At 33.7% G+C, this 14,120-nt stretch overlaps 2 protein-coding genes across 2 annotated transcripts; both read left to right on the top strand.

The window, feature by feature from the left end:
* Window positions 1-3,308: 3,308 nt before the first annotated feature.
* LOC108764357 (zinc finger BED domain-containing protein 1) lies at window positions 3,309-5,639 on the top strand. The gene is made up of 2 exons (XM_018512570.1): window positions 3,309-3,585; window positions 4,039-5,639. The coding sequence occupies exons 1-2, from the start codon at window positions 3,309-3,311 to the stop codon at window positions 5,637-5,639; spliced, it is 1,878 nt and encodes a 625-aa protein (XP_018368072.1).
* Window positions 5,640-6,127: 488 nt separating this feature from the next.
* Window positions 6,128-13,571, top strand: LOC108764368 (protein MLP1). Its single transcript, XM_018512582.1, has 11 exons — window positions 6,128-6,672; window positions 7,128-8,007; window positions 8,274-8,362; window positions 8,434-8,634; window positions 9,020-9,259; window positions 9,351-9,520; window positions 9,623-10,105; window positions 10,222-10,544; window positions 10,644-10,747; window positions 10,884-12,203; window positions 12,273-13,571. Exons 1-11 carry the CDS (start codon window positions 6,553-6,555, stop codon window positions 12,474-12,476), a joined length of 4,134 nt encoding a protein of 1,377 aa, XP_018368084.1. The 5' UTR covers window positions 6,128-6,552; the 3' UTR covers window positions 12,477-13,571.
* The last annotated feature ends 549 nt before the right edge of the window (window positions 13,572-14,120 follow it).

Genomic DNA, 14,120 nt, shown 5'->3' with positions numbered 1-14,120 from the left:
GTCTTGACACCAGCTTTAAGGATATGTAAGAGAAAATAGGTATTTCCATTTAAGATTTCAAAGTTGACCTTCACGGTGTCCTTCAAGGTCACATGAAGGTCATTTCAACATAACCATATAATAGACCACTTGATATACTAAAACTTTTGTATTGAACATTTTTTCCATAAGCATTATTTTCCAAGATATTTGACCGTTGCCGAACTTTCTCCCATCACTGTATATGAATAAAAATGCATTCAGGAAAGGAATGCATTGAAAAGGATTTATTTTAACATTCATGAATCCGTATTTCTGAAAATCTGAATTTTAAAATTCATTTCGATCCATTCTTGTTTGCTGAGATGTCATTTCTATATATAAATGAATAAAAATGCATTCAAGATTGAAAAGGAATAGACATTTGTTTCATGCAATTCCTATAAATAAATAAAAATGCATTTAGAATTGAAAAGAATTCATTTTAATATTCATGAATCTGTATTTCTGAAAATATGAATGCTATCTAGAGAGTCAAACCTGTCAGAATGAGATGGCGAACACCTAGACACCTATTTCCTCGACGGCGAATATGTAGACAACACCTAGACATTCACTTTGACGGCGAACACCTAGACACTCACTTCTTCGACGGCGAACATCTAGACGCCCATTTCCTCGACGGCGAATACCTAGACACCCATTTCCCCAATAGCGAACACCTAGACACCCACTTCCTCGATGGCGATCACCTAGACACCCATTTCTTCGACCTAGACACCCACTTCCTCGACGACAAACACCTAGACGCTTAATTCCTGAATATCTATACACCCTCTTCCTTGACGTGGTAAATACCTAGATCTTCAACGACAATCTCGATACGATATTTCATTTTAATTGTAATTAATATTTTATTTTAATTCATTTTATTAATTATATTTCATTTTAATTTCAATTAGTTATAATAATAATGCGCCGCGTGCACGTCACATCGTATATGTGACAATGTTGCCATCGCTGATTATCACAGCCGTCATGTGTGGTTGATCACATTCGAATGTGCAATGCTGCCATCGCTAGGTTAAGTCAAAAGCCCTCTAGTGTCGAAAAAACGAGATGGACATTTTCTCCTGGTCGACGACGACGTGGACGACGATGACGTTTCTTAATATAAAAGTTTCACATTCGTATTTTGCGTCGCAATATCTCCGCTCGTAAAGCACGTAGAGAAAAAATAAAAACACTTTCATTGTATATCCCGACCGGTTGCAGTCGAATGAGCACATTTAGAACTTGATCGATTCAGCTGTTATTGAGATCCGATAATCTCGTACTGCCGCAACTCGCCGACTCGCGTAAAGTAGCCACGGTAGTGGCGCTGCGCGTAGCTTAGCGCTGTGTCTCCAGATAAACCAAGAAAAAACATACGAAACAATATAAAACAATAAAAAACAATATAAAACAAAATAAAACAATATAAAATAATATAAAACAATGTGAAACAAAATAAAACAATGTGAAACAAAATAAAACAATATAAAACAATGTGAAACAAAATAAAACAATGTGAAACAAAATAAAACAATGTAAAACAATATAAAACAATGTGAAACAAAATAAAGTAGAATAATTAATTTGTAACGCTCTACCTTATTTCGTAATAGTTCTTTTAATTTCAAATCTATTAGCACATCAAACTCTCTTCAACCAAAATATACCAGCAGTATAGATTAGTTGGCTAATGACACAGTATAGAATATTTCGAAGAGCACCTACACCAGGCATGTCCAATTTGAGTTTTGGAGCCAAAATGTAAAGCCATCGATGCAAAAAAATTCAATGTAAGATTTCGTTTTTTTTTGGACTTATATACTATAAAATATTGATATACACTTAAGTGACGCTTATCTTAGTTTATAATTCCTAAAATCTTACATTAAATTTTTTTACGTCAATGGCTTTACATTTTGACTCTGGAGCTTGTTTTGGATAGGCCTGATCTACACTATTACTCGAGAAGGAAAAGCAAAGGTAGTGATGGGAAATTCTTTTCCGATTCTTGAAAAATCGATTCTTTTAGACTCAAAATATTCGATTATTATCTGATTCTTCGGAATCTCGATTCTTATTGAATCGATTCCTTTTTTTAGAGAATCGGTTCCTTTTTGGCTAATCGCAGTCGAATATGAGAATACTTTATTGTGATTGGTTGATCAGGGCCATTCTCCTGCTAAGAAGAAGATCACGTGATTAATTTGATGCTCGAATCGAGTGTCAGCTGTGAGTGCATGAAAATGTAGCCTAATTGATTGTTGGGACCTCTATGAAGTCCAATAGTCTATGAAAGTACAGATATCACGTGAGCCATACCTCGCGCAAGTTCGAACCGGCAACGGCGGCAACGCGCGCGTCGTTTTTATGCTGCGGTACCTACATATAAAAAAAGAAACAACTTATCGATATTCAATTGATGCAATTTAAATTGCACGCGCATTGTTAAGCACGCTGACAAGGAGGTTAAGTCACGTACACGCATAGTTGATAGTACTGCACAGCACACAGTACGAGCGCTATTGCTATTCCGATGTTAATTTCTGTTTCATTACCTGTTATTGGCCGATATCACGAACGGCGACAACAAGAATCGCAGGTATTGTCACGTTCTGAATCTGATATACTTTTGATAAATTCTCTATTTTCTATCACACATCAGCATGTACCAAAAACGATTATTTCACGACTCCACGACTGCCTAATATTGCCTAATGTTTGTAATCCTTGATGCAAAGAGTGCTTTCCAGTAAAAAAACAGATGACAATAGTTGCTTTCCATTTACACTCATTTATCAAAACTCAGATATTCTCATTTGTAATGTTATGACTTGTTATACATAATTGAATGTATGTTTCTTTTCATTCTGACAAGTAAGAATCAACTCACTTTTTACCTACAATCTATACAAGCTTGGTCGTATATTTTAATGAATGTAAATCTTGTTAATTCACGTTAAAAGTGAGGTTTTAAAACCTGTATTGTTACATACTGATTTTGTCACCAAAGTAAACAAGTAATAACATCATTTTATTTGAATATAAAGTACGTTACTTTAGACTCATTATCAGAGTTATATTTTTGCTTTACTAAAGTTATATTCTTGCTTTTAGATACATAAAGATAATACATCTAAATAATGAAAACTTCAAAAAGGAAAAACAGGATAAAAGAATTATATTTTCAAAGAATTGACAGTATATCTTCACGTTGTCGTTTGTGTCATGCCATATACAAATATTATGGAAACACAACTAATTTAATTAATCATATGATGAGAAAACGTACTAACGAAATTACCAAAGATTCGCACCAAAAGAAGCTTTCTTATTTAGAAAATCAAAATGACACTGATGATCCAGCTACACCTTCTACCAGTTCAAAAGATGTCTCTGTATTGTCTTCACATATGTCAACCTCAATATCAGGACTCAACGACAATGATATGACTTTTAATGTAACTTCAGAGTCTTCAGACGATAAAACTAAAAAGGATCTTGCCTCTAAAGGCTCTATTACTGCAGTATTTGATAAAATAAATTCATATGCAGGTATTTACAGCTTTTGTATTTGTTTTAATTTATAAGTAAATCTAAAATTTTCAAGTAATAGTGTTATCAAATAAATAAAATTGTTTTTCTTTAAATAAAATTGGAATATTCTTATTGTTTCTACTATAACTTTTAAATATACATGAAGAGATTAAAATATACAAATTAAACATGCAAAATTAATTTTGTAATTAATCAGATAAATGTATTACATTTTCAATATACATACTAGTAATTAAGAATGTGAGATTGTAATTCTTAATGCATTCACATAGTATTCAGAATTAAAATTTTAATTTTGACATGTATAAAAAATTAAAAATTAAATTTTAATTTTCAATATATTAATATGTTATCAGGAATAATAAGTATATTTGTCTCATCTTGATAGAAATAACGATTTACAGAAGCTTTTGTGACACTTATATTTTGTGAAAAATTATTTATTTTTAGATTCAGATACTATGGCTGCTCGGCTTACTAACAGTATCGTATACATGATTGCTAAAGATCATCAACCCCTGTCAATTGTTGACAATGAAGGTTTTAGAGCACTTATGAAATTAGTAGTACCATTATATAAAATTCCTAGTAGGAAAACGATTACAACCCGTTTGGACGATAAATATCATGTTATGCAATGTAAAATTAAAGCTATCTTGTCAAACATCAAGAATTTATCTCTTACTTCAGATATATGGACTGATTCATACAATACAAAAGGATTTTTAGGTATAACAATACACTATATTGACTGTAAAAACTTCACTCTGGAATCAATAGATCTTGGAATGCATGAACTTGAAAACCGACACGAGACAGTGTATATATCCCAAGTTTTTAAAAATATTTGTGAAGAATGGAATATACAGAATACGAGTGTGTGTGCTATAATCACTGATAATGCTGCCAACATGAAAAAAGCAGTGTACGATACATTTGGAAGTAACAAACATGTTCCATGCTTCGCCCGTTCGTTGAATTTGATGATACAAGATGCTATATCTTCAACACAGGAACTGAAACCAATTATCCAAAAGGTCAAGCGTATTGTTACATTTTTCAAATGCAGTGTTAACGCTACACATGCACTAAAAAAATTGCAAAGACAGGAAGGCAAAACGGAAGATAAAATTTTGAAGCTAAAACAAGAATGTGAAACACGATGGAATTCGACGTTTTTGATGCTATCAAGATTTTTGCAGTTAGCAAATCATGTAAGCACAGTACTTATCAACAATTCAATATTAGGATCTGCAGATTCACCAGAAATGATATCTCGTGCGGAATTGAAAGCTATTGAAGATGCGTGTGAATTACTATCTCCAATAGAATTGGTTACAGTAGAAATTTCAGGGGAAAAATATGTAACGTGCAGTAAAATAATCCCAATTGTTAACTGCTTAATGGTAACTATCGATCGGCTAATTCCAAAAACGGAAGTATCTGCATCTCTAAAACAAAACATCCTTAATCAAATAAAACGAAGATTTTATTCAGAAAAATCAAATATAGAAAAAAATAGGTTTTTAGCAATATCAACGTTGTTGGATCCACGTTATAAAAAGATGCACTTTCAGAGTATTACCACAGTTTCATATGCTCAAACAAAAGTAAATAAACTTATGAAGGAGATGTTTGAATCCGAAAATAAAAATAGCCAAAAAAATAACTATTCCGAATCGAATATCGAAAGCAATATTAAAAAACATAATGTGTGCAACATACACGACAAATTGATGACATCTAGATCTGAAAATTTAGACGAATTTGGAGAGAACGGAGGCTTATCAGCTGAATTTCGACAATACCTCATCTCTCCAGTAGTAGACAGAAGTGAGTGTCCTTTAAAAACTTGGCAACGTTTGAGAGCACTGCATCCACACTTGTACGAAATAGCTTTAAAATATTTAGTCATTGTTGGTACCTCCGTGCCATGTGAAAGACTGTTCAGTAAAGCCGGCAATATCATTACTGAGAAACGCAATCGGTTAAAAGGAAAACGGGCTTCCAAAATTATATTTTTAAGTTCGTTAAATAAGGAATATTGGTGATCGCAGCAAAAAAGATTGGCTAGTGCAATGAAAAATTGATTATTTTATTTTGAGTAATAATTAAGTAAAAATATATGTAAATATAAAAATATATATACATATATACTACAAATATAATATGTAATTTTGAATTATTTTAAACATTTCCTGATTTTTCTAGTTTCCTTTATTTTCCAAAATTTTCCTCGTTTTTCCAAAAAGCGACAATTATATATTAATATGTAAAAAAGAGTAAAAAATTCTTATACGATTCTTTAGAATCGATTCTTTTCCAAGTCGATGAATCCGATTCTGAAAATCCTTAAAAGAAAAGGGAATCGATTTTTAAATTCGATTTTTTCAAATTTTCCCATCACTCTGCAAAGGCAACGGAGGCGCTATGTCCGGCTATGTAAATGGGTGATCGTGCTCTAGTGATAACTGGTGATAACTGTCGCCGACGGCCAATCGGAGGCGAGTGACGGTCTCGGGAGCCCATTACCATTTCCGCTTACGAGCCTCGCGTACTATGATATACCGCCTGTATGTATGTACATACAACCGATTCTTCACGGATTGTTTACAAGCGCGCGCGCTTCAGGGATTCTCGCGTATGTGCACGGTATATACAGTGGCGTGTGTAAATAATCGCGCAGCAGCGTCTGCAGCAGCAGCAGCCAACAGCAATAGCCGCAATCGCAGCCATCCGTAGATTTCCGCGAGGAATGTGCGCATCGCGACGCATATCATTCAGCAATCCCTGTCGTCGCGACGCGATAGCGGGGCCCGCTGCCGCGTAATATTGTGTGTACACACCGTGACCCACTTGTTGCGTCTAGGTTATGGCGTTATAAACAAAAATATGCTCCACATAATAAACGCGTTCGTAAGTCCATCGTGAGCTCTCAGCCACGTGCGACAGCTAGTTTGGGGTATGGAGACAGGCCCGGGTCTGAGCCTGTTTCAGGGCTCGGATAGCATTCATCTAAACACGGTGACGCAGGGACTCGAGGAGGACGAAGAGCAGGAGGATAAGAGGCGACTCAACGAAGAGGTAACATTGCTCGTTTTCTTGAACAGATCAACTCTTCTCTTTCATTGGTTTGCCTGCATAGGATAGTTGGTTGTGGAGAGAGAAATTTTGCATTATACTTTGCACCATATATAGAAGGTGGAAATCGTTGAACAAGGTCCACCAGTGTAATATTTTGTCGCAGAGAAATTTTTCGAGATCTGCTATTCTCTACGCTAGGAGAACAATATAAGGTCCACAGTGTAGAGATAATCCCTATCGAGCAGTTTTATTACTGTGTATAACAGATAGGAAAGGACAGATGAAAGTTTATTGTATAACTTTATTGCAAAAACAATCAATATATCGATGATATATGTTGTCTTATAGGAGAAATTATGTATAGAATTGCATGTAGTCTTAGAAAAATTTTATATTTTGCGATAAAAAGAAAGGAACATGAAATTTTAATTGTATGTTCTTTCTTGTCCTTTCAGATACAGAATCGCCTGGACGAGGAGTTTGATGATTTGGAAAATGATGATGATGCTAGTTCTATCAATAGTAGTCATGATCAATATGATAACACCAGAGACACTGACCATATTGATACGGTGGTTAACTCTGATCTGGAACCAATTACGCCCAAAGGACAGGTAGCACATTTGCAGAAAGAATTTGGTGTTTACGATCGGATGGAGAATCATGATCATGTGGATAATCTGAACAGTTACGACCGTGACGTGATAACGAATCATAGATCCGACTCTGAGATTGGCAGTGGAACTATACAGTCCGACTTCGATTTGTACAGGCAAACGGGGACGCCATATGGTAATAATAGATTCAATGATGACAACAGCACCATTGAGACGCCATACGAATTGGCAAAACCTTCGACCGGCTATCCCCACAAGATTTTTCCACAATCGGCTGAGGAGGGTACGTTTAGCGAGAATTATCCTTGCAACTATGAGACGCCATCTAATCATTATAATACTCGTATATCCCGGAAATACTCCAATAATGGTATTAATGACACGTATGAAAATAATGTACAAAGTAAGCAAATTCATGAGTTTGGCGGAGGCGACAACGCTACCTCGGATCACATGAATCATTGCTATAAGACTAGTCCGAATGGCAGGCCAATAGACGACGCTGTAGCGTACAAAACGTCAGAGTATAATAGTAAGGAACAACTGGAAATATTATATATGGTCAGAATGCGGGAGATCAGTCGTTTGACGGAAGAGTTCCAACAGTTGCAGTTGGAAAAAGAGGACGAGAAGAATCAAATGAGCAGGAGACTGATGCTCTTACAGGCAGAAGTCGATAGAACTAACATATCGAGGAATCAAGCGCACGAGGCATTGGGTAAGGAAAAAATCTTAAAGTTATTTAGAGCGTGAATTTATATATCCTTGTGCTCTTTTTACTCATATTCTTTAACTCTTCAATTAATCTTTTATTTTATAATAAAAACTGAGGCGCATATAATATATATATATATATATGGGATGAGAGTTGAGATTGAACCCAGAACTGTCGATTATAAGTCTTTTTCTAAGACCGTTTTCACACAGAGCTAAGTGTCATTCCAACAGTTTATTGTGTTAATTGAAGTCTTTATTTTTTTTTAGTTGATGCTAAGGCTGAAATAACTAATCTACAAATACAAATGAAATCTCTAAAAGAGATAAATGCAGGTTTGGAAAGAACGAATCAAAATGTAAGATGCGTATTTGCACTTTATTCTTATTAGTATTGAATATCTCAATATCAATAAAATTGTTTTTATAGATGATAGAAGATTTAAATATTGCGAGGGGCTCTGTCATGGATTTGCAACAAAAAATTGCTGTATTGGAAAGAGCACAAGTGTTGCAAACGAATGATAAGATACATGAGAAGTTTTTGAAGCAGGCGCAGGAAAAACACACAGTGGAAATGAAAAATATGCAGACACAGATAGATGTTCTTATGGACAAATTAAATGCCAAGGTATTATCAAATTCTGTTCTTAAATTGTATTATATATATATATATATTTTTTTTTTAAATCATGTTTATAGCTCAACATAATTTTTTACGCGCACAGATATGTTTGATACATTTATGCGTTTCCATCAATGTAGATAACTTTAATCTTGATTCAACTTACTCTAATCTTTTCTAGTTTTAAGAATTCAAAAAAGAAGAATTAATTAAACCAAGATTAAAATTAATTTCATTGGAAATGGACATTAGTGTATATCTCTATTTTAATCTTAATTATAATAAGCTGTGCTGTTTCTCTTTTTTTATGAAAATTACTTTGCACGTTTTTGTAATATTCTTTACAAATTTAATTAATTTAATTTAATTTATGTTGTTTAATCTTTAATAGGAAACGTCATGTATTGCTCTTGAGCATAAATTGGATGATGTACGAAGAGCACACGAGGCTCTCATGGTGGAGAAGGGTGACACCATGAATCAATTGGCGCAAGCATTACAAGACAGTCAAACCCAATGTCGTAATCTTATGACCACTAATAACGTTCAGCAGGTGATGCAGTTGCAAGCGCAAGTGAAAATGTTGACTCAGGAAAAAGAAGATCTGCATAAAAACGTACAAGACTTGCAGGTAATTTATTTTTTACAACTTTTTAAAAATAGAATATTAGTTATAAGAAACTGATTTAGCGATAAGTTCCTTATTTATTAATTATTTGTAGAACAAATTGGACCTAATTAAAAACGACGTTGCGCAATACGATTCGTTTTTGGCTACTACTCTGGAGGAATCTGACTCGATTAGACAAATGAAATTGGGTGAACTTTATAATAAATCAAAATCGAAACCCGTTGATGACATCACAAACAAATTAAAAGGTGAACTACGTAGGTAAGTATCATTTAAATATATTTATTATTTAAACGTTTATTTTTTATTAAGTATTGTGTTAACCTTGCTGTTTATTTTTTATGCGATGCTTTTTTTGTTTAGATGTATAGCTGGTCAAGCTGTAAAAAGAAAAGAGATAAACCGTTTAGAGAATACTTTGTCACAGAAAGAGAAGGAATTAAACGAAGCTTTGATATTAGCTGACACATATCACCAGGAAGTAGCACAGAAGGCAAGCGAATTAATGAATGCGCGCAAGCGAATTAATGAATTGGAGGAAGAATTGAAGTCTCTATTAACGGACGAAGCCATGAAAGCAAATGCTAAAATACAAAAACTCTCACATCATTTAAATGATGTGAAGAAACAGTATGAGTTGCTGCGCGACGAAAAGATTAATTTGGAACAGAAATTAGAGGAGGCTTTAGCTGTTAATCAGGAGAAACTAAAAAAAATGCATCAGGAGACCATGGAGCAACAAGAAAAAGAAGCCATCGATGAGTACAACAAAGAGTACCTGGAGATACATGCTAAAGCCGTAGAAAGAGTGAAGCAAGAAGCACAAATAGAAATAGTACAATTAATGTAAGTATCGTTTTTGTTTTTAATTACATTGTCTTTATATAACTTAATAAAAATGTTAATAAATATTATTAATAAATCGATGCAAATATATCTACAAATGGAATTTCTATTTTTAGTGTACAATTAGAGCAAACACAAAAAGAGTTAGATCGTGTAAAAGAATTGTACATAAACGTTTGCGGGACGAAAGAACATTTAATAAACGAGCATAAAAACGAAATTAAAATGCTGAAAAATAAATACGCTGCAATTGAATCACATCAGAAGGATATGGAGAAATTAGAGAACGAATTACAAACGCAGATTAAATTGTGTAATAAGTTAACTAAGGAATGTGAGGACTTCAAAAGTAAAGTAATTGAATTAGAAAAAGATCTAGTATACGAAAGAAGAAAAAAGGAGGATCATGTAAAAAAAATACATTCAGAGATAGAAAGGGGTAAGTATAAATCATATAAAGCAAGAAATTTGAAACCTTTTGCACGGAAAGTATGATAAATGTCTTATATTTTTTTAAAATTTAATATTCTATTTCAAGCAAAAGAAGAAGCGTTACATGAACTACGAAATGCACATCCAAATCAAGAAATAAGTTTTCTTTTGCCAGATCATTGCTCTGAACATCTAGAAAAAATTAACGAGGTATAAAATAAGTCAAGCTTACAAACTTTAAAACTTCGAAATTGTATGAAAAATTATATTTGAGATTCAATTATATTTCATATATTTAAAAATCTATTTTTTATACTCTGAATAATATCATTCCATTCTATTATAGCTAGAGGAAGATTGCAAACGCTTGGAAGAGAAGCTCCAAATTGCTGTGCAAGAACAAAAAAAGTTATCCGATTATCAAACCGAATTAGATGACGCCAAATTGAAAATAGCGCAAATGGAGATCACGCAGGAATCATGGAAGAAAAAATACGAGAATATTGCTAGTGAAAGAAAGGATCTTCTCGTAAAAATTTCCAAACTAGATTTGGAATTATTGAATTTGAAACGCACTACGAAACTGGAAGATTCGGATGATGTAAAGTTGAAAATTTCTCGGTTTCAAGCGGAGAACGATACACTGAAAAATCAATGTGACAGTCTGCTCAGTGAAAGAAATACTTGTAAAGAGAAAATCTCTGAACTAGAAACTGAACTCTTCAATGAGAGAAAAAAAGTTAATAACTTTGAGGGAAGATTGCGGAAAAATGGTGAAAGTACATTAAACTCGAAGAGTGAGTTGGAGAAAGAATCCTCTCATTACAAAGATTCAGTCGCACAATTATCCAGGCTAAGTAATTCGAAAGAAGGACATATGAACGAATCAGCGGCATTGGAACAGAGGATAAAACAACTCGAACATGATCTACGAAGTAAAGACGAAAAACTGAGCAGACTATTAAAAGATTTCAAAAAGATAAAAGACGAGAGAGATCAACTAGTGGTGAAATTGCGAAATCAAGCCAAACAATTTGAACAATTTGTCAAAAGTCAAAATAAATTGTCGGCGGAATTGAATCTGTCTCCCCGCAGTACGGGCGATAGTACGGACTTTCAGAAGATGAAGGAGATTATGGCGAAAGAGGTACGGGAAGAAATGGAGCAGAGAGTAGCAAAAGAACTCAGAGGAATCGGAGAGCAAAATAGAAAGGAGTTAGAGGAGTTGCAAGGAAAGTACAAAACTACTGTATTAGAGTTGCAAAAACAGTGCAGCGAGAAAAATCAAGAGATTGAAACTCTGCGAAAGGAGATAAAAGAAGAGAAAATAAAGGTCGATCAAATCAGTCAAATTATAGGAAGCAGAGTAGTGACCTACAGCCAAGAGTTTCAAGCGCGAAGGCTATATATCGAGAAATTGACCATAGCTTTAAAAAAGAAAGAGAATCAAGTTGAGGAGGATAGAAATTACATGGCCGAAATAATGACAAAATGGATAGCTGAACTAAAAGAGAGTAAAGCTAAGGAAAAGGAGAAAGATGAGGAGATACAAAAGCTGAAATTCACCGAGGAAAAATTAAATGTCGAGCTCAAGACATTGATGGAGAAACAAAAGCATTTGAAGAACAAATATCGGAAGGCAAAACAGACTGCGAATAATTACAAGGTGCGTATACAAGAACTAACATCTATCAATTTTTTTTTCTAAAAGACATATAACGTGTTCGAATTTTAGAGTCATGCAGAGAATAATCGGGAGTTTCTATTGCGTGAATGTAAACGTATCGAGGAGGGATATAAAAAGGCCATCGAAGAAGCACAACAAAGCTGTCTAGCGCACGACGAGCAGTATACTACGAAAGCCAAGAAGCTTGAGCAGCAACATGTAGAAAAAATGGAACAAATGCAACTTACACTGAAGTACAAAGATAAATATTGAAGTACGTACTAAGTATTCTTTAAATATATATGCAATATAGCTTTCCTTCGGCTAAGATAAAGCAGTAGTTACAGAGGCTACATACCTTCTTTGTCTTTAATTTAAAGCACATTATTGTACAACAGTATATTAGCGGAGTTTTTTAATGTTAGGGACCAATGTACGCGTAAGTAAATCATATGATACCAGTAAAATTATTATACCGCGTTTGCTTGCCAATCTCGAATCTCGATGAAACGGCGGTTGTTAAATGTAGCTATAAAGCTATATACATCTGAAGTACAAGTGTCTGATAAATCATAATGTAATGATATGCATATTATTAGTCAGTAGGAAAAAATCGTTTTTATAATATAATTAATATTGTACAGTAGAGTCTCTATTCTGTAGTAATCGTCGGGATCGAAATGCCTCGTTCTCTCTTTCTTATTCCATATCATACGATTACAACAAATATGTGGAGGAAAAGCGGCACAAAGGAACGATTGTTTTAAAACAGAAAGAGATCGATAATAAAAGAAAACAGAATAGAGATGTTCTATTGTAATTTTATAAATTGTCTATAACTTAAAGCGAAACGGTACACAAGCTCGCGAACAAAAGAAAAAGCTTTAGTCATGTGTTTCCGCTGAGCATTATTATGACATAATAAGCAAGACTGGATCTCTCATTCTTTCTCTCTTTTTTCTTCTTACGAAAGTAAGTGTAATAAAGAGAGAAAATCAAAACATAGACTTTAAGAAAAACATTTAATCTTTGGCTCTCTTTTCTCATTCTCTTTTTTTCTTCCGCGAAAATTATCTCTCTACTCGGTTAACGTTTATTCTCGAGTATGAGGTAATTATTCATATTTTGTGCACAAGGAAGTGCACAAATAATATTGGCATAAAACATAGGTATCGTACAAAGTATGATTCTTAGAAAGGACTCCGCACAAACCTTAGGAAATTGAATTTTGGTCGAATTGGGTGAAAATTTGATGTTGTAGATCTTATCGTCCTGATAAAGTTTCACACACGCACGATTTCTTATAATGAAGTATTTCACCTCTATGAGGCGTCATGTTTCAAAATAAGCTAATACTACAATGTCTTATTTTCAATCAGTACGGTGCATTCCTATGTCATTATTTGCATTTTCTATTTATATTTTTAAGTAAAAAGTTATAAAAATAATATTGACTTCTCACAAATAAGAGTGTTTGATTATTGTGAGTCCCCTTGCTTTTCACAAATTGGGTTGCTTAATTGTTGTGAGTCCCCTCACCTCTCACAAATCGATGTGCTTAAATTTTTTAAATCAAAGTATCGACTTCGATATCTTTATAGCTTTTTTGTAAGAAGCAATCAAGCCAATATTATTCTAACTTTTTTTTTACTTAAAAATATACACAGAAATTGTAAATATAACGTAGAAATGCATCATACTCATTGAAAATAAGATATTGTAGTATTATCCCGTTTTGAAAAATGACGCCTCGTAGAGGTGAAACGCTTCATTATAGGAGTTCATGCATGTGGAGACTTTTTATCAGGACGACCAGATCTACAACATATCAAATTTTCAGCCAATTCGATCGAAATTCAATTTAAGATTTATGCGGAGTTCTTTGCTTTATATATGACATGTCTTGTCTAGACGAAA

The sequence above is a fragment of the Trachymyrmex cornetzi genome, unplaced genomic scaffold, assembly GCF_001594075.2.
Source record: "Trachymyrmex cornetzi isolate Tcor2-1 unplaced genomic scaffold, Tcor1.1 scaffold416, whole genome shotgun sequence".
NCBI lineage: Eukaryota > Metazoa > Arthropoda > Insecta > Hymenoptera > Formicidae > Trachymyrmex > Trachymyrmex cornetzi.
Note: the sequence above shows the minus strand (reverse complement) of the source record. Positions and strands in the feature narration are given on the sequence as shown.

Bases quoted from the DNA above. Each gene is read 5' to 3' on its own strand.
- LOC108764357 (XM_018512570.1), top strand. From the start codon at position 3,309: ATGAGAAAACGTACTAACGAAATTACCAAAGATTCGCACCAAAAGAAG. The intron at 3,586-4,038 runs GTATTTACAGCT...ATTTATTTTTAG, and splicing joins TAAAATAAATTCATATGCAG to ATTCAGATACTATGGCTGCT.
- LOC108764368 (XM_018512582.1), top strand. From the start codon at position 6,553: ATGGAGACAGGCCCGGGTCTGAGCCTGTTTCAGGGCTCGGATAGCATT. The intron at 9,521-9,622 runs GTAAGTATCATT...TTTTTTGTTTAG, and splicing joins TTAAAAGGTGAACTACGTAG to ATGTATAGCTGGTCAAGCTG. The intron at 10,106-10,221 runs GTAAGTATCGTT...TTCTATTTTTAG, and splicing joins ATAGAAATAGTACAATTAAT to TGTACAATTAGAGCAAACAC.